The sequence below is a fragment of the Globicephala melas genome, chromosome 13 (genome assembly GCF_963455315.2).
Source record: "Globicephala melas chromosome 13, mGloMel1.2, whole genome shotgun sequence".
Taxonomy (NCBI): Eukaryota; Metazoa; Chordata; class Mammalia; order Artiodactyla; family Delphinidae; genus Globicephala; species Globicephala melas.
In genome coordinates this window covers 64,402,118-64,422,531 of record NC_083326.1, presented here as the reverse complement: position 1 = coordinate 64,422,531, position 20,414 = coordinate 64,402,118, and the positions used below count along the sequence as shown (strand labels likewise).

Here is a 20,414-nt window from a genome sequence, read left to right as displayed (position 1 = left end):
TGCATTGGCAGGCAGATTCTTAACCACTGCGCCACCAGGGAAGTCCTTTCATTTCCATTTTCAACAGCATCAAATGACTGTTACATCAGGTCAGTGATGGCTCTGTGGTAGCTTTTTCCTCGTCTCCCCCAGCTCCCAATCTGGTCGTACACACTGCTTCTAGTGCAGTAGGGTTATAACACGTACATTCTGTTCTGCAGCCATAATCAGCCCGACTGCTCTCTTTCGACTCCAATTCTAAGTGGATCTGGTGCTCATCGCAAGTTCTTTCCTGTGGCTTTTCCATCCTGACTCATGTTCGTTTACTGACTTCATCCTCCAGCCATGCTTTTAAGAAGCACTCAAGGAGCTGGAATCCACTGTAATTACAAACGACTGGCTACATGCCTGGGCCCACACTTTCCTGCCCTGAGAACCCTGCAGACATGTGGACATGACCCCAACTGCACTGAACACTGCCAGGGAGAAATCTGAAATGAGCCCTGTTCTTTGTCCCATTAAGATAAATTGCTTTTTCAGTTTAGAAACCTGACAAGTCTTTACCCCTAAAATAGATCCTTCACCAGGATGCATCTTGATGTAGACTGTTGCATATCAACTTTTCTCGGTATATACTTTGAACCTGCAGATTCAGTGTTTATTACAATTCAGAGAACTCTTCCTGTATTTGACATCAGATTCCTTGCTGCCATCAGGGGCCCCATTCACCCTCACACTGGACCATCTCTGTCTTCCACATCTACCACCTTCTCTCCAGTGCTGTTAGCTCTTAATCCGTCTCCCGCAGTTTCAGTCATGTTCACTCTGCTCCTCGCTGTTTTAGTTTATTAGTTTATAATGCTGAGATGTGGTTTGCAGCGTTTTCCCTTAGTTCTGCAGTTGTCCTTTTCATTTCATTCTGCTTATCGTCTTAGAAATTTTAACAAATGATTTTCTTGGGCCAATCACCCACAAGCCTCTGCCTCTGCTCCTTGCCGTACGCTTTCTTCCAGGCCTAGTTCACCTGTCTCTCGAATGGTGTGTTCCTTCTTCCCTTCCTGTACTTGATGCGGGGTGTGGGGTAGGGGTGGACCATGACCTGTCAGCATGCCCGCCATGTCACCTCTCTCCATCCTGCTCATGGTCAGCCAGGGCGGCTCCTCGGACCACGGCAGTGCTGCAATCACCATGAAGGAATTTCCTGGGGCATCTCCAACAAAGAGGACCAGCCTGCCCTTCCTCGAAGCTGTGAGCTTGCAGCAGGTGTTGCTCTCAATCACTTTCCGCCGCCTGTGTCTGCTGAGGGAAAAGAAGGGAGCTCGCTCGACCAGGGCTGCATCAGTCCGCACTGGGGGGCCAGGGTTTTGTCCTCTCTTCCGAGATCTCCTAAAGGTAGGATGGCTGCCCGGGGAGAGCAGTGCGGCCAGCACATGGCCCCAGCCAGCAGTTCCTTCGGCGTGGCTACAGCCACGGGAGCCATATCCAGTGACTGAAGTGAGATGGGAGGGCAAAGGCCTGGCTTCCTCTGCCCGACATGCTACAGAGGCCCCGCCGGGGTCCGAGACGACGTCAGGATGCACCCTGTTCTCCCCGCTGCTTCCCGCTTCCTTTCACGAGCAGAGATTCCTAATATACCATCCCAACATCTGCTCCAGGGAACTCAGCATGCAACATTGCCCCACGCCGGCCCCTTACTGCCGGCCAGAGGGCCCTCCATGTAGTCTGCCACCAGGAGGGGCAGGACCCAGCAGCCCTTAGTGCCTCTGCCAAGGCCCAGGGCAATCCAGGGGGCAGCCCCACCAGCCCACTCTCTACAGAACAGAGGACTCTGTCCACTCATCCTATCCCCTCAGTCCTCCTCCAGGGGGTGGAGGAGGAGATGGGCCACACCGGCGGCCAGTCCACCAGGATCTTTGTTTCCCTATCCCACCCTTTTGAAGTTTATGGCCTTGGACTGTCCTCCTCCCCTTATTTGCTTACTGGCAGTTTTTTTAAAAACTATATTGTGGGGACTTCCCTGGTGGCACAGTGGATAAGACTCCACGCTCCCAATGCAGGGGGCCTGGGTTCAATCCCTAGTCAGGGAACTAGATCCCACATCATGTCGCAACTAAGAGTTCGCATGCCACAACTAAGGAGCCCGCCTGCCATAACTGAGACCAGGTGCAACCAAATAAATAAATAAATAAATATTTAAAATAAAACAAAAGAAATCCTGTTACTAAAAAAACAAAAAAGCAAACCAAAAAAACCCACATTGTGCTTGCATAATTAATTAAGAGGAGACTCTTAATCCAGAAGTCTTTTTACACCTACATTTACAGGTGTAAACCTTAATTTTTTTCACCACTGAAACTGTTTTGTAAAACACAGAGGCACTATTTGTCAAGCTCTTTAAAGATAACCGTTCTAAAAATTTATCCAAAAAAATCAATTAAGCAGAAGCAAAAAGGCGTGCATGAGGTATTGACTAAAGAATGACCAGTAAGAGAGAAACACCGCTGCCCTGAGAGTTGGGCAAAGCAGGGCACCTCTCCTAGCATCACGAAGACAACAGAACACAGCCACACAGCTTATACACGGAGGGGTGAAAGCCTTCCTCGGTCTGGCTCCTTGCCAAGTCCAGCCACATGCCCAGCCCTTCCGGGTCCCTGCCCAGCTGCCCCATCGCTTCCCGGTCCCCCGTCAGGCCGCAGGCGTGGCACTGTGGGTGCTGCTAGTGGTCCCGTCTGTCGCCTCCACTGTGAACCTTTCCAGGCCAGAGGTTCTCACCCACGGAGGCCTGACAAGCAGAGAGCAGCTGACAGACACCTGCGGAGTGAAGCACTTGGAGCAAGAGAGCAAGTGGAAGGAGGGTAAGCTGGTGTGGGCTCCATGGTTGCGGCCACACAGCTGACTTTCCTTCCTGTGCGCTTTGCTGATCCGTCAAATGACTGAGGAAACCACCCCCATAAATTCAATTTTAAGCTGGTTGAATATACACATAAATACGTGTATTGTAATCATAGCTATATAAAAAGTATACATATATCAGCCAAGTTTAGATTGAAAATGTGAGAAAACCAAAGGAATAAAGTCCATTTGGTAGAGCTACAATCTTTGCTTAAATGTCATTTAGCTGTTGTTTTGATGTAATTTCTTCCACCGACCACATTTCCCACCATGGTGCTGACCCGGCTCAAGTGCCACCTCCACACAGGGCCCTGGCTCGCCCCTGCGGCCTCTGCACCCCTCGTGCCAGCACTGACCTGCCGTGGCAACGATGGCTTTACTGCCCCATAGGTCCTCCAACAACCCTGAGATGGTGCCACTATCCCCAGAGTGGACGGGGGAACAGAGGCTGGGGGTCGCCTGACTAGCCCATGGTCACATGGCCAAGAAGTGGAACCTGTGCCTGCTTGCCCCGTGCTGCCCTCCAGTTGCCCGGGCCCACACCCACGAGGGCCCACGGGCTGCGCAGGGACTGGAGGAGCTGGCAGCACGAGGCTCCCAGAGCAGGCCCACTCCTCACGGTGCTCACCACCTGCACCCGATGTGAAACACTGCACAGGCCACGGCCACGCCCCCACCGCATGGTGGGGAGCCTCTGCCTCCATCCAAGTGCCACGAAACATCAACTGCCCAAGCCCAAGCCCACTCACGGTGCCTGGACAGGGCCGCAGGGCCCTGAGGCAGAGACGAGAGGCAGGGACACCGGGCTGAGGGCCATCCCCACTGGACCGCGTCCCCACACCTTCGTCTGCGGGGCTCTGGAGCTGCTGCTGGTGGCACAGGGAGCGGAAGCTGTCCTCTTCCTGCCAGATGATGCGGTGCAAGATGATCCAGGGCAGCACCGAGGACACGTGGGGCTCCTTGGGCTCCTCCTGCACGGCCATGCTGCAGTCGATGACCTGGGGCGATCGGGCGTCACTGCAGGGTCAGCTCCCCCCGGGGTGCGTCCTTAGGGCCAACCGGGCTGCGGGTGGGCAGGAAGGAGCCAGGCTACCTGGATGAGGTTGTTGGTGAGACGGGTGAGGCCAGCGGCGGAGGATGAGTCCCTCAGGATGCTGCCACTGTTGTCTGCTGAGAGCGCCTGCTCGATGCCCAGCAGCAGCTGGGTTACCGTGGCCACCCACTCCTCCTTGGCGGCAGCCTCAGTGGCATTAACCATCTGCTGGACTGCCTCATTCAGAGCCACGTCAGAGCACTCGAAGCACTGCCGGTGGTCCTCCAGCCGGAGCAAGGAGTCCTGCATGAGGGAGGAGGGGGCAGGAAGGCGCTGTGAGAGCTACGGCCACGCGCGCCACGCCTGGCCCCACAGGGGCCCAGGGCATGCAGAGCAGGCCTGCCCACCTCGACCACCCTCCGAGGTGACAGACAGGCAGAAACGTGCCTGAACGCAGATCAAAACCACCCCCAATATAAGAGCCTTAATTGCCAGGAAAACGGGGCCTGTGTTTCTTTAGGGAAAGCCAGCACCGAGCGGGAGCTGCTGAGGTGTGAAGCCCACAGGGGCAGAGGTGGAGGCCGCAGGCTGGAGCCAACCCCACCTGATCAGAACACGCAAGGGGCTCGTTGACAGAAAGTCAGAGACAAGACAAGGACCCATCACTCTAATGTGACATGATCCCCAGTGCTTGAGGCCAGAAAGAGCTAAAAAGCAGAAGAATAACTGCCAACAAATAGGAGAGCAGATCAGCACTGACTGTGGCAGCAGACCATCCACCCAAAAGAGAAACCATCAGAAATAAAGGGAATGCAGTGAAGTGGCCAGATTTAAAATAAACACGCAAAAATCAACAAGGTTCCTATGAACCATAAACGTAGTTAGAAGACATATGGACCAGCAAAAACGTCCTGCTCAAACAGCAACCCAAAGTATCAGGACTAAGAATCAACACAACCATGAGGAGACTGTACACTTACATTGAAGAATGTGGCAGGCAGCTCATCTACACAGGGAGACCGAGTCTCCTGCATATCCCAGAGAGGATTCCAAGTCAGACCCCCACCCTACAAAAGCTAGGTGAAGCGGGTTACACGCAAGCATGAACCCAACACCTAATGCTGCAGGAAGAAGCAAGGCACACAGGCCTCTGTCTGTTGACACGCCCCTGCGGCCTCCCTTGTGGAGAGTAGGTTCCGTCAGGGGGCCTCCCCGCTGCCCGGTGTGAGGCACACTGTGGGAGCTCCATCCTGTGTGTGCAACAACTGGATGAATGTTGTTCTAGCCTCGAAAAGGCTTTCTAAGCATAATGAACAAATTTACCACTGTTTGAAAACATCAAGAGATTTAATGACCTAAAAATTCAAAACTTATGTACGTCAAAGAAAGCACAAGCTGCAATTTAAAAGCAGACAACAAACTGGGAAAAAACATTCGATGAAAAAAAGATTAATATCTCTAATATATAAAAAGCATTCCAAATCAATAAGAAAACACACCCCCTCAAGAGGAAAAGGAGCAAAAACCAGCAGATTCCCCAGCACTCGGCCCAGGCCTCATCTCGGGCCTCGGCACCATGCGGTGCCTCCCCAGCAGCAGCCCCCTCCCCTGGGGCCCCCCCCCGCCCACTTTGCCCAGGAGCTCCAGACCACAGAGCAAGACCACCTGAGCCACTGAGCTGGCCTGTCCCTGGCACACTCAGCTGTCCACCTCACAGCCACTGGCGCTGAGGTCATCACAGCTCGTCCCCTGCCCTCCTCTCCCCATTCCTCCCCTTTCACCTCCGCTTGTTCCCAGTCACACCTCTTAACCATTTCCCAGTTCAAGAAAGTCAGTTCAAAAAGCCCGGATGGGGACTTCCCTGGCGGTCCAGTGGTTAAGACTTTGCACTTCCACTGCAGGGGAAGCGGGTTCGAGCCCTGGTCAGGGAACTAAGATCCCACATGCTGTACGGTGTGGCCAAAAAAATTTTTTAAAAGGTTAAAAAAAATAAAAATTTTTAAAAAGCCTGGGAGAAGACTGGGCTCTCTCCCTAGACTGAAGAGGAAGGACCCAGTGAGATAATAAATCAAAGCCCACCCCACACCACTGAGCACATCCTGTGTATCGTCTTCCACATCCATCTCCACGTGTCCCGAGGATGGCAGCAGCGGTCACTGCCAGCACCTGTCTGGGGCTTGCCACATGCCAGGCATGATGCCCACACACGCCAGCTCATGAAAATCCACAGCAGGCCTCTGAGGTACAGACAATAACCATCTCCGCTCCAGAGACAAGACGCTGAGGCGCAGGGAGGCTGAGTGACCACGCAGCCCAGCAGAGACTTGGTGCCCAGCCAGCTCTCAGCAGGGGTTCATGTGCTGAGGACGGGGGCGTGGAGGGAGCCAACAGGGCACATGGGCCTCACACACGACACTCGTGTTCCTTTCCTTCAACTACTTGATCCTACGGGACTATTTACCTTCACTTAATTCTTTACATTGTATAGATATTTTATCAATTTTATATGTACTCAATAGTTAATTTAAAAAGCAATGAACAACATGCAGATGAACCATCAGGTGGATGGATGGCTAAGCCCTGACTAGTCTCCCTTCCCCCTCTGCCATGTGGAAGTTCAGAGCCTGGCGCAGGCTCACCTTGAGCCCAGCAGACCCCTAGGCTCCAATTCCCCCCCCCCGCCATATATTCTCACCACATCTTCCCGGTGCCCGAGGGGGCGGATTTTACTCCACTTCTCTCTACGCTCTCCAGGGCTGCCTCCAAGCCCCCGGAGAAGAAACTCCGGCCAAGCAGAAGACACAAGCAGGAGAAGGGCTGGGGCAGCACACACCTGCAGCAGCAGCAGTTGCGCCGGCCTCTCAGGCACAGATGTCATGAACTCCAGGTGTTTGGCCCGGTCAAACCCACTGGGGCACAAGGTGGGGCGGAGCAGGCGCACGACGGCCCGGTGGTCGCCAGCCTCGTACAGCCGCTGAGTCTCCTCCAGTGACTGGCACCGTTCTAGCGACCTCAGGTTCTTGTCGATCTGGAAAAGGCCCAGAATCACTGCCTGACGACCAAGCCCTCACGGGCTCCCTTAATGCAGCCAGAGTTTTGCATTTTTTAAAAAAATTATTTTATTTTATTTATTTTTTATTTTTGGCCGCGTTGGGTCTTCGCTGCTGCGTGCGGGCTTTTCTCTGGTTGTGGCAAGCGGGGCCTACTCTTCCTTGCGGTGCGCGGTCTTCTCATTGCGGAGGCTTCTCTTGTTGTGGAGCACGGGCTCTAGGTGCACGGGCTTCAGTAGTTGCAGCACACGGGCTCAGTAGTTGTGGCTCACGGGCTCTAGAGTGCAGGCTCAGTAGTTGTGGCGCACGGGCTTAGCTGCTCCACGGCATGTGGGATCTTCCCGGACCAGGGATCGAACCTGTGTCCTCTCCATTGGCAGGCGGATTCTTAACCACTGCGCCCCCAGGGAAGCCCCCCAGAGTTTTGCATTTAACAGACCCAGCCGAGAAGTATTTACAGCAAGTATATACCTTATAAAATACTTTATAAATAGTATTTCTATTAAGGGCAAGGCATTCAAGTCTTTGAAGAACAAATATACCAAAAAACAAAACTACCACAGAAGCAGAAGGGCTCCAGAAAGTATCTGTGAAAATAGTTAGACAGCCTCATGGCCACAGTTCAGTGAACCAGACTCCTAGAACCATGGAGCATGGGGCTTCAGAGACCTAGGGAGCCAGGCCAGAGGCTGGCACACACCACCAATCCCCGAACACTTTCCTCACAGGAGGCCTGCAGGATACGGGCAGCAGGGGCACTGCACTAGGCCTGGCCCTGAAACCACTCTGCAAGAGTCTGAAGTCTTTCAGCCAATGTGAATGTGTCACAGATGTGGAACTGTGGGCATGTGGTCAGAGGCTGCCCAGTGAGGACAGGATTAGAACCACACACCGCTGACCCACCCCAGGGCCAGAGCAGCACTGGTCTGCTTCTGCGGGGCTTTTCCTCTCGTTCCTCTGGGGCTGCTGCCACACGCAGGCCAGAGAGCTGAGCAAGAGCCATTCTCCACCCTGTGGGCAGACACCTCCACCCCGGCTCCCAGCCACTGGCCCCCAGAGGAGCGCTCCATCAGGGGGTGTGCCTGCGAGTCTGTGGCACCCTGTGCCTCAGAGCTGCCTCTCCTGGGTCCCACCCTGCCCTACTCAGCACGTGGGCCGCTCTCCTAGTCCGCACGGACAGGTCAGGCCTTTGACCAAGAAAACACCATTAAAAAGCTCCCACTCACCTCCTCCAGGGAGACGACCGAGTCATTGTGGAGGTTGGGCAGGCGGATCACGACGTCTCTTTGCTCGGCTCCCGCCGCAGCCCGGGCGGCAGCGGAGCTCTGCAGCATCTCTGTGCAGATGTCATAGTTCTCCAGGGCCTGCTCCATGTCTCCCTGGGCAGAGGAGGGGCACTCGCTGTGCTGCACCAGGTGCCTGCCCCCTGAGCCCACCAGACTGGGGGCACCATGAGGGCGGTTTTAGCCAACTACTACCATATCCCCTCTACAGAGGGGGTGGGGCTTAATAAGTACCTGCTGAATGAACGCATAAACGAATGATTCACACTACAGCTCCAAGGGGAGCATCGTGACCCTCGTGGTGGTGGTGAGGACACCGGGACACCAGAGCAAGGCTGAGTATCTATTCCAGATCTTGAGCAAAGCTGGCAGAGCCGCGACTAGACCCAGGCCTGTTCCAGCTCCAGAACCGACTGTGGGGCACTGGGTGCCACAGTGTGCAAGGGGCTGGGGAATAGCCAGCCCTCCCGGGCCCTCCAGACAAGCTCCATTCACACAGATGGGCAGTGATTCCCTCTCAAAAAACTGCACCCATTTGCACACGTGCTCAGGCTCTCTCGGGAAACAAAAGGAAAGGGTCAAGGCTCCAAAGCAACCTCGCTGGGTCTATAGGGGGCCCATGAGGCCCCTCGTGGCGCTACAGCTGTGCTGATGGTGGGCGTCGGGATTTCTGAGATGCTGCACGTTCCCCACCACATCCCACCTCCTCATGCAGAGCCCAGTGCCCAGTGCCACACGTGCGCACACACACCCTCCACCACGCGGCCAGCTCTCTCCCCTCCCGCTGGGTACCAGCGCATCCTCCCCAAGCAGCCGACCACAGACCAACCTGCAGCGCCAGGAATCGCGCCTTCAACCAGTACACGCGGACCACAAACTCCAGCCAGCCATCCTCAAACAGGTCTCGTTGGGACGAGGCGAATGACAGCTGCAGGAGGTCCCCCAGGAAGTGGGCTCCCGGGAAGTCGGGCCCGAACCTGCCGCTCACCACACCCGCAGGGCAGTTCCGAGGAGACACTGAAAACCATCGGCCGAAAGGAGTCAACCTCATGTGCGGGGCCCAGACACCCTTCTGCTCCCTGAGGTTGCCCCCAGCCCTGAGCCCTTGGAGCCTCACAGCCCCAGAGCAGCAGAGAGCCAGATGGGCTGGATGGGGATACGGAGACCCTGGGGCTAGAGGCCCTCATCCGGCAGACTGATCTGGAGCATATCTTTGCTCACCAGGTGGTGGTTTAAGTCAGAACGATCCATATCACCTGGGACAATGACTGGGGACACGTAAAGTATCAGGTGATAACCTGAGAAAATGGAAATGTCACGTCCCTCATCCTGAGTAACAGAAGCAGGCAGGTGGCTCCCTTGCGGCTCAGCTGCTTCTCAAAGGCCCCGGGGCTTTCCTGGCCTGACAAGCTGACCCAGGAAATGCGCCCCCTGTAGGTGTGACTCAGCCCCCCACTCCTGCCCCCTCCCGGCTGCTGAGGGTCCAGAAAAGTTGCCCCACACAGAACACGGAAGGTCGCCTACCTGCAGAGCTCCGGCCCTTGGTCAGCAGCCACTGGTCCAGCTGCAGCTCCATGCAGGAGAGGGACATCAGCATCATGTCCTGCAGGACGGGTGCGGATGGTCAGGAACAGGGTCACATAGGTCAAGGGCAGGGGATGGAACGAACCTAAACTAAAATTTACTCTGATGAGAACATCAAGTTTTCCTCTACCTACTTTCCATTTCATAGGTGGTAATCACTAGCTTCCTGCTGGGCCATAAGGAGAGGCACGTGGATCTACACTGGAACAGACTCGGGAGGACCCGGGAGACCCGCCTTCAGTCCTTGGGGACTGTCCCATGGAAGAGGCAGCCCTGCCACCTGCCGAGCGCCAGGCACTCAACCCTGACAGCCCCCAGGGTGGGCGCGTCATTCGCTGGGTGGACCAGAAGGCTGAGACTCAGCAGTAAGGAGGCGCCAGCCTGGCCAATGGGCACAGCTGGGAAATAACCAAGCTGGTCTGTCTAGGGACCAAAGCCTCGGCCCCTCCCACTGCTCCACCCTGCTGGGACATAAGGAGAGGCACGTGGATCTACGCTGGAACAGACTCGGGATGACCCAGGGGAGTCTGGGCAGGTGGGCCTGGGCAGATGCTGCCAGGAAGCAGTCCCTGGGGTGTCCCAGTGGAGGCTGCACCGCCAGGGGCCCATGACCCACACGGCCCTGAGGACCTGTGAACCTGGAGCTCCTCCACCTCTGTGCCCCCAGCAAGAAATACCACCCAAGGGCTCTGAAATCTCCCAGTGCTGCCTCCTCAGAAGCGGCCTTCCTCTTCTCACGGGAGAAGGGGCCAAAGCACCCTGGCTCCCTTGGCCCTGGGAGGCACTGAGTGCAAGAGCCTGGGCTGCAGAGGGCAGTGCGTAGGCTCGGGCCCCACAGCTGGCAGTCCCCAGCACCCCTTCGGCAGCCTTCCTCCACCTCTGCACTTGTGTCTCCTCACTTGTTGAAAAAACGGGTAGCGATGCTCCCTGGCTCCTAGAACACAGCAAGCCTCCACCTTCCAGCCTCTCCGCTGCTCTCCTCCTGCTCGTGAACCTCCCTCCCCCGTGATCCGCCCCCCCCCCGTCTCAACCCCACACCTCCACCTGCAGTTGCAGCCCAGGCCCCCCGCCTATGCCTGGCCCCCACCTGCCCGCCACCCGGCCAGCCAACCTGGATGTGCCTGTCGCCACAGTCCCTGAGCAGCGGGTTGGGCAGGCTGGCGCTGTGCCTCCGCCAGCTGTGGTAGATGCTGAGCACAACCTCTGCCAGGCCCGGTGGCCAACGCAGCAGGAACCTGTGGCCCATGCTCTTCAGGTAGCGCATCATAAGCTCCAGAATGCCCCCGTTGCTCAGGTTCCCCAGCAGGAAGGCGTGCACGTCTTGCTTCTCTGCCCGGAGCGGGGGAAGTGACCAGACTTCAACAGAGGACCCTCCATGCCAGGGGCCCCATTTTGTTCGGGAGATGAGAGCGGGCGCCAGCGGGAGGAGCCCATGTGCCCCAGGGGGGCGCTGAGGGCGGGCCTCACGGCTGTGGGCACACCTATCTGAACCTCCAAGGCCCAGGCGGGTATGAGAGGGCTGACCCCTGGGTGTGGCCTTGCACAGCAGCACAGCTCCCGGCCGTACCCAAGAGCTGGGATGTACCCATTCGACCGGCAAAGCCCGCACCCCTAGGGAAGCACGGTGGAGTGTGAGCCAGGACACTCCAGCACACCCCCTGCCTCCAGCTGACCACAGACCTCAGGCAGGACAAAGCCAGGCAGCCCCTGGACCACCCTTGAAAAACCACCCAGACCCATCTCCCCAGCACGCGGCCTGAGCGGGTTCCAGGAGAATGGGAGGAAGGAGTCCTCACAGCACTGCCCGTGGTGCCTGGGTCCTACCAGATTCCATGAACGTGGCTGAGTCGAAGGACAGCCTGTGGGGCCCGACGCTTGGGAAGTTCTCCAGTTTGGCTTCTGACGGGACTTCGTAGTTACTAAAGGGATCGTCTTCCTCCTCGGGGTCCAGCTTTCTTAACCTGCACGGAACACACCGAACTCGCAAAGGCCACAGCGCATGTTCCAACACCTTCCCCGGAGAGAGAGGAGAGCTGAGCCGGACCCGAGGCTGGCCCCAGCCCCACGGAGAGCTAGAGACAGAGGCCGAAAAGCTCCACTTGGGCAGCCCAGTTGGCCAGGCCTCCAGGTGCCAAGGCCCGAGGGGGGCCTGGGGGACGAGGAGAAAGTGGGTGGGTGGGCAGCCCCTCCAGAGCTCCTCATAGCTCTCTGAGCCCAGGGAGGCCTCTCCCAGCAGGCACCACACCTCAGACCCCCCCAGGGACTCCACTTTAGCCGAGCCTGCCACCTCGCCAAGGATGGACAGGTAGGTGCCTCCTGACGTCCTGGTGTACAACTGCACGCCTCTGCCCCAGGGACCACGCCCAGCAAGCCACCGTGTGCCCCTGCCTGATGATTCGAGGAAGCTGATGTGAAAACCACACAGGAAACCAGCAGTTGAAATAAAGAATAAAAAAGAAGGTAGGAAAAAAAAAAAAAAAAGAAGGTAGACACTATTCCACACGAAGCGGGCTGGGGAGCAAGGCCCTGGGCGGGGCAACGACCGGAGGGGAGATGGGGAAATGGTCCTCGGGCCCCTTGGCACCTCCTCTTCGCAGCCCTCGGAAGGGAGACCTGCTTTTGGAGGGGCGGCTAGGGAGGAACTGATCAGAGAGCCCGCCTCCTCCACTCACTGAGAACAGCTCCACTTCTGAGCATTTCCCTCTCACCACACAGAAACGGAAAGGCAGCAAATTAGGAAAATCAGGAACCTTGTGGCAAAACAGATTTACAATCCACCTAAAGATCCTGGCTCCTCCTCCTCCTCCGCTTGGATGCATCACCATTGAAACCTACTGTCACGAGCCAAAATGCCAGCTGAGGACTCCTGGGACACAAGCTCACATAACACACGTGGTTACCTCCCAAACTCCACTCCAGTAACCGGGCAGGAATAAAATGGAGTCAACTCACAAAGACACAGGGGGTAAGAGAGGAAGCCCCAGCTGACAAGACATGCCCACCAAACGTTAGAAGGCAGAGAGATGCCCAACCAGCAGAGACTGACTGCTCTCTGCCCTCCGTGAGGGCATTAAGAAGTCTGGCACTGGCACCATAAACCCCAGGAAGGCTCAGGCATCAAGGTCCCAGAGCGTCTGAGGGAGGTGACAGGGCAAGGACCAAAAGCATGGGGGCTGGCGAAGACCTAGGGAAGGAGCACTGGGGCGCAGCCCCCCAGCTCCATGCAGCCTGGCCCATCTCCTCCCGGGAGGCTCCTCTGAGGAACACCGCGAACCAGTGAAAGCAAGGGATGACTCCTGAGCCCACCGTCCACCTTCTCAGAGTTCGAGGGAACCCTGCTGAGCCTGGAGAAGCCAAGCAGGCGCCCTCCCTGAGCGCAGGGGGTCCCTTCCACGGGCCGTCCCCACGTCTGCACCTGAGGAGCAGCAGCCCCAGGCCTCCTGGCAACAAGGGAAGGCCCAGGGGCGTGAGCGGGTCACCTCCAGCTCCAAAAGACACAAAACTCACGGTTCCTGCCTTCAGGACATTCAGAGGCAGGAGAGGCAAGAAAACCCAAGCCCCCAATCCAGGAAGACCTGAGCGTTGGCCGTTTGTACAGATGTTACAGGAAGACGGAGGACATGCCTGGAGGGGAGGGCGACCACGGAACCAGGGACGTGAAGGGAGGCAGGAGGTTTGTGTGCTCCCTTTTCTAAAACAGAAAAAGTGCACCGCACCTGGACGGCAGGAACTTCACCAGCAGCTCCTGGAAGTCCACCTTCTCTTCTTTTTTGCACTTGGTGTTTCGGACGCGGGCAGACCGCCGCTTCGCCGTCTCCCCGCTCTCCTCAGAAATCTTCTTCCGCTTCACCCCTTTCTTGGATTTATCTCCTCCAGAAACATCACCTTCACAAAGAGAGAACGTTGAAATCTCACAAGAGTCAGGCTAGGGAAATGCACCACGAGGCACTCGGTCCCTTCTTTTATAATAACCCTGCCTGCAGGTTTAACCTGTGGCTTCTTTGACATTCAGGAAATCTCCTGTCTGCTCTAACAAGGAGCCTGGGAAAAGTCCATTCCAAACCGCTTAAGTCTCACCCCTTTCTCCAACTCACAGAGCCCAAAAGCCAGATCTCAAGGCTACTTTCCACACTACAGAACGCCAGGGTCTCAGAGTCAAATGCCCCATCCCCCTGCCCCTCCCACTGGCTGGCCTGGGATGGAACAGAGCAAGTCGCAATGACACTGACTCTGTCCATCGCCATGGCCCAGTGACACGATGTGGGCAAGAGAGTCACATAAATCATACAGAGAGAAGAGGGGTGTCATGTATGATTAAGTTAAAAAGTTAAAAACAATCATATACAGGTTCATTCAGAAACTTCCTTAACTGCCAGATATTCTTCATCGGTGACACAAAAATCAAGGAAAGGCTCAGGAACTTTAGTCTGAAATTCTTTTACAACTCCAGTGATAATAGAAACCAATAAAACCATTCCAACATATACTACCGCATACGGTGGTAACTATGCTGACTGCTTCTTAAAGCTAAAGAACTCAGAACATCAGTGCACAGCAGCACTGGGTGCAGGGCGTGAGCCAGCAACTGAGCAGAACCAGCAGAGGAACCCGCCAGCTCACAGGTCACAAGCAGGAGTAAACTCTACCCCAGGACTGAGCAACTGGGCATCGAGTGGTCTGAGGAGCTGTATCCCTGAGGCCAACCCCTTCCCTGCAGGGGCCCCAATGCAGAAGCCACCGCTGACGAGGGAGGCCCTGCGAGCAGGCCCAGAGGCTCCCCTGTGGGGCCAGGAGCGGCAGCAGGACCCGTCCCTCTGGATAGACCAGGGCACCCCGACTCTCATTCCTGCTCAGCAGACAGGGTCTCTCCCGAAGCCAACCCCGAGGCCTGCTCACCTGCGGGGATGCCCGTCTCCAACAGGCTGGGGCTGTGCAGCAGGAAGCTGGCCGTGGCCACGGGGGCGTACGAGAGCACAGGCTCTGCCACGGTCACCTCGGGGTTGGCGTTGACGGGGCTCGGCTGGATCACGCTGACAGGTGCCACCACGGCAGAGGGCACCAGGGGCTGGCCAGGGTCCTGGTAGTCGGACAGGTCGATCCTCTTGCCGAGGCTGGGCCGCGGGGGCTCGCAGGTGGTGAGGTGGTGGTACATGGCCAGCAGGCTCTCCCCGAGGCACTTCCAGCTGCAGGAAGAGGGTCACCGCCCGGGTCAGCACACAACACGGGGTGCCCGGAGCTCAGGGCTGCCATCTCCATGAGGGCGGGGTGGTCTCAGTTTACTGATAGCTGAGGTGGAGCAGCCGGGGCTGGAGCAGAGCCCACACCCGCTCCACTGCCCGCAGGAGAAGCCCTGAGGCATCTCAGCCCCAGGCCCCTTCAGACCTACCAGGCACACAGAGAAACCACAGACTCACTCAAAAACCCCTTCCCTACAAGGTTGAATCTTTAAAACGACGGTGTCGTTGACCTGTTGTCACTAGTCTGGTTTTCTGGGGGAGGAATACTGGCAGGGATATGGTCTAAAGGGGCTGAACAGCTCTTGGGCCGGGGCTTGCTGGATGCAAACCGAGACTGTCGTGTGTTTTGTGGTGTGTAAGTTGTGTTGTGTGCCCTGTTGTGGTGAGGTGTAGCATGTGTTATGTTGTATGCTGTTTTGTGTTTTACTTCTAGTCATGTGTTGTGTTGTATGTCATGCTGTGTTATGGTATGACACAGTGTAGCCTGACGTACTCACCCTTCCAACCTTGAACAGCTTCCCAGGCCCTCAGACTAAAAACCAAAGCCTCTGCCTGTCCCCTCAGTGGCGCCCAGCCTCATCGCACCGCCGCAACCCCGCCCCCCCCCCACGCCTGCCCCCTGCACTCTCGCCTCGCTAGCTTGCTTTCAGTTCTGCAAACAAAACCACCCCCCACATACCACAGGGCCTTTGCACAGGCTTCCCTCTGCCCGGAAACAACACCCCACTCACACCCCCCAGCTCCTCTGCCTGATCCATGCCCACTCCTCCACCAGACTCCAGCTCTGGCCCTAAGCCTTCCCCAACCCCCGGAGCAGTGCAGACCCCATTATGAGCTCTCGGTGCTGTGCTTCTCTCCTCGAGGGGCCTGTCAGCTTTGCACGTGTGCCCCTCCTTCTGGTGACTGAGTACCCCTGGGACTGCCTCCAGTTTCCTGGGAAACTCAAACGTGCGGGAATGAACAAGTAGGAGCAGTAACGTGGGTCAGAACCAGCCCCTCCTGCGTGCTGGCTCTGCACGACCCCCAAGCACTCAATTCAATTATCATGATGACCCTACAAGAGAGGGATACTGCTCCCTCTTTTCCAGGAAGTGGCACATAATGACCCGGCGAGGGCACCAGGGCTGGACCCCAGTCTGTCCCACCTGGTGGGGAGCTGCGGGCCACCACGTGACTTGCCTCCACATATGAGACACTCTCAACTTATAGGCATGAGGGTCAATGCCAGGATGTTAGGAACAGACCTCACCGAAGGGCTAAATGACCCCAACTCCAGGGACCACCTTTCCCGGGGCTATGCTGAGGCCCACCTTCCAGGATGCCAAGCAGCCCTAGCAGGGGAGCATGGACTAGAGATCGGGAAGCCAGGACGTGGGATCAGCTCCCCCCTCACCAGTAGCCTCTCTGAGTCCTGGTGTCCCCCGTCCAGGGCTTGGCTAATGCTGGTTTCCTTCTCCCCTTAGGGTGGGCAGATGAGAGGGGCGTACAGGAACATGGCAGGTGGTGGGTCAAGGACAGCAACAGAGAGGGACTTCGACCGGGGAAGGCCCGGCCTGCTTCCTGCAGTCACCTGCCCATGTGCGCCCAGCTCCTGCCATGGCAGCAGCCCGGGCGGGCTCAGCCCCCTCCCAAGCAGGGCCCAGTGGCCACCAGCAACCCAGACCCAGACGACCTACGTGAAGAAGGGGATGGGCTGCACCAGCTTCAGGTCCGGCTCCTTCTCATGCGTGGTCAGCGCCTGCCGCCTCCTCCGAAGCCCCAGGGCCTCATCCATGATGGCCTGTGACTCGGCCGCGCTCACCGACACCTCGTGGATGGACATGTCACTGAGAGTGCGTGAGACAGAGAGGAGTGATCGTGTCACACTAGAGCCAAGATGGAAATCTTACACAGAGGGATGCAGTTAATATCCTTTAATCTGTATTAATTCTTCCTACAAATAAAATAACTACTTGAGTCTGGGCTGAAAAGGGCAGTAATTAGCATTCTTAATACCCACGTTACACTGAAAATGATTAATGCCCTTTGATCTGCTTACAATTCATCACCTTCATCTGTATTAACAGGATCATAGTAGTGGCAGAAAAGCAACAGAAAAATTAAATGCTGCTCTCAATTATTTGCTGAAAACCTTTTAAGAATTTAACTCTCCCATCCTACCCATCCCAAAAAAGGTTATCAGACCAGCCAAGCTCACCAAAGCCTATGGAGATCAACAGAAAGGTGGAGTTTGAGGCCCCGGATGCCTCCCACAGGCACACCTCTGCCTGTGGTGGCCCGGCGAGACCTGTCCCCACTGCCCTGTGCCCTCCTCCCCACAAGGCTCCTCCGTGGAGCCACGCGCTTATGGACTCATCATCTGTCCTACATGCTCATCAACCACCTCTCCAAAGAAGGTCAGCTCCGTCAGGACAGATGTGAATAAGAGGCACAATCTTACGAGGGATAAACACCAAAATAACCACTAACTCCCAACCGGTGAGCTCCCAGGGCCAAGGAAATACCAGAGGGCACAGGAGTTGGTTCCACTGGAGGATGGGCGGGGAGGCAGCCAGGACTTAGAAAGCTGCCAAGAGGGGATGTGGGGCCTGGAATACGAAGGGGCACGAAGACACAATAGGGAGAGGATTCCAGGTGAGGGCGCTGTGGGAGCCAGGGTGCGGGACCGGACAGGACATAGCAGGGCCCTGGGACAGCTCTCCCCTTGGTGGAGGGAGAAGCAGGAGAACTGGGGGGTCAGACTGCAAAGGGCCTCCTGGGCGATGAAGCTAAGCATGAGCCTCATCCCGGAGGCAGGCACGGTGGCCCGATTAGAGGCGGGCCGGGCAACACAGGAAGCACAGCCTCGGAAAGGGGTAGGGTGGGCAGCGAGGAGTGAGGTGAACAAGGCTGCTGTGAGCACCCAGAGGAGAGCCGCAGGGCAGCGGGGAAGGAGGGCAGAGGACAGGCGGAGGCACCGCCCATATGAGGCGCGTAGGGAAACAATAAACCAAGCACATCAGAGCCGTTTGCCAAGTGAGGGGCCTCAACAGCCCCCAGCCGCTGGGGAGGAGGTGGTGGGCTGCAGACTCACCATTTCAGGAACATCCGGAGGGAGTCCTGGCGGAGACACGGTTGCTCCTCGAAGATCTTCTCCTTGAGAACCAGCCCCTTGCTGTAGCGGCAGTCCTTCTCCAGAGCTTTGCAAATGAAGTACAGACAAGCTGGCCAGGAAAGAAATAGGCGTGACCTCCAAGCTGCGCTCTGACTCTCTGGCCTTGCCAGTGACGCCAGGGAAGTAGTCCCCGCTCTGGAGTCCAAGAACCACCAGGTAAATGACGACAAGACACCACTTTAATCCATCCAATCGGGAACGATTTTTGAAAATAATAATACCAAGGTCGAGGGGCAAAGGCCCACACTGCCAGGGAGGACGGCTGAACAATCTTTCTGCGGAAACATGGGCATCAAACACAGACCCTCAGCCCAGCAAGCCCACCTTGAGGAAACCCTTCGGGAACCAGCTGTCGGCAAACTGGAGTACGGCCGCCAGCTCCTCTCTGCCTGGGCCCCGGCCAGCCCTGTGCCCCACCCAGCTCCAGAGTCTGAGTATGGGTGCAAGGCACTCCCATCAGGAATAATCAGAGAAGGATGGAGTCAGGGAGGAGGAAGGAAAGCTGGAGCAGAAGCAGAGATGCCACACGGAAGTCAGGGAGAAGGGCAGTGGGAGAGCGGTGCCCACGCCACAAGCAGGAAGGAGTCTGGGCTGCCCCGCCAGCCGCCCACTGAACCAGGGACAGGGGGCCCAGAGGTTCCCGCCTAACCGGAAGGAGGAGGAGGACATGGTTTCCTCTGGGAAGGTGGTGGGAGCAGAGAGAAAACGAGGGGGGCACCAAGCCTCTGGATGGACTGGTCAGCAGCACCAGAGCTGACCGTGCCCGCAGCAGAGGGAGGCCTGCCTACTCCTCTCGAGCGCCCATGTAGCGGCTGCTCATACTCTGGGGCTTCGATGTGGTTCTGCGGCTCTCACAGACACATGCACCGCTCTGTCCCCCAAACCCATCTTCCCACTAATACTTCAGCTTATCAAGTGCGGCTTCTCCAGGAGAGAGAACTGAGCCTGGTGCCAGAGAGAAGGTGGGACGCTGAGGCTGGGGCCTCCAGGGGGCGCCCAAGCTCCAGGAAGAGCCCGGGGAGAGACCCATAGTCACTGAAGATGAAAGCACTGGAGTCAAAACGGGCGATCCACAGCACGGGTGCGGACATCCACGGAAGGACACGCCCGAGAACGTTTGCGTGGAGGGACACAAGGGCCCAAGTCCAGAAATGACCCCACGTGCAAGCACGCGATGGTCAGAGGGTGCAGAGGAGGGCAGACAGCAGAGGACCCACAGCAAAGGGGCTGGGAGAAGGCACCCGCCCCCGCCCGGGCCCACCTGGAGGAGGCGACAGAGGGCTGAGCTGGCTCTGGGGACACAGGGAGAAGTCAGGGTCACCTCGGGCAGGGACAACTGGGAAGGGGCCACAGCAGCCTGCCCCTGGGGCATGCCGACCCCGCCGCTAGCCCTGTGCTGCACACGGTTCACCTGACTATACAGAGCTATGGTCGCAGTCCCATGGGTGGCGGGCAGGGCCCAGCTTCCCAGCCTCCGCTACCCCATCCTGCTCCACCTGCTCGACGCGCTCTTAGAAACAGAAGGAAAAGCCTCCAAGAGTCAGCCTTCCAGCTGTAACCTTCAACGTGAGGGCAAGTGCTGGCAGCAGGTCTGTCCTGAAAAGAATGAGCAGACCACGCCAGGACCACCTATGCCCGAGGCCAGCTGCCCTGCACCCGAGCCCTGCCCGGGGCCCTCCCACAGAGCTGCCTGGAGGAGCTGGCCCAAGAGGCCCAGAACCCCAACAGCGCCCGCCTCGGGACAGCCCGTGAGGGGCCGAGCAGAGGGCCAGGTGGGGTCAGAGAGTGAAGCAACTGGAAGGCAGACAGGGCTCCGTCTAGCACAGATCTTTCCAGCAGCCCTGCTCCTCTGTGGAAGGACCAGCTGCTAAAAGGAGGGAGTGAGCTCCCGGCACCGGGAGTCAGGCTGCAGCCGCTAGGCCGTTTGTCAGCAACTTATAAGAACAGGCACAGGGTGGGACACTGCAGAGACGAAATGAGAGACTGAAGGGAAAACCGCTCAGAAGACATGCTTCCTACTACAACGCATGGGGTAAGTCTCAACCGAGAAAGAAAGACAAGCAGAGTAAAGCAGGGAAGTAAAGTCATCTCCATTTCCCCTGAAGGTAGGGCAGAAAGCCCTTCAGTGTTAACTCTGGCTCCGAGCTCATCCAGGCCTCCCGCCCTCCTCGGTCCAAGTGCACGAGCACGTGGCAGAAAGCA

General features: G+C 57.2%; 1 protein-coding gene across 1 annotated transcript in view; it reads right to left on the bottom strand.

Moving 5' to 3' along the window:
* CABIN1 (calcineurin binding protein 1) overlaps nucleotides 1–20,414 on the bottom strand; it is a 97,983-nt gene that overhangs the window by 69,031 nt on the left and 8,538 nt on the right. Inside the window, 12 exon segments of the mRNA XM_030836249.2 lie at nucleotides 3,713–3,869; nucleotides 3,965–4,207; nucleotides 6,738–6,932; nucleotides 8,181–8,333; nucleotides 9,067–9,254; nucleotides 9,762–9,840; nucleotides 10,933–11,150; nucleotides 11,646–11,782; nucleotides 13,538–13,706; nucleotides 14,718–15,004; nucleotides 16,735–16,884; nucleotides 18,132–18,261. Of these exon segments, the coding sequence (XP_030692109.2) occupies nucleotides 3,713–3,869; nucleotides 3,965–4,207; nucleotides 6,738–6,932; nucleotides 8,181–8,333; nucleotides 9,067–9,254; nucleotides 9,762–9,840; nucleotides 10,933–11,150; nucleotides 11,646–11,782; nucleotides 13,538–13,706; nucleotides 14,718–15,004; nucleotides 16,735–16,884; nucleotides 18,132–18,261 (2,106 nt within the window).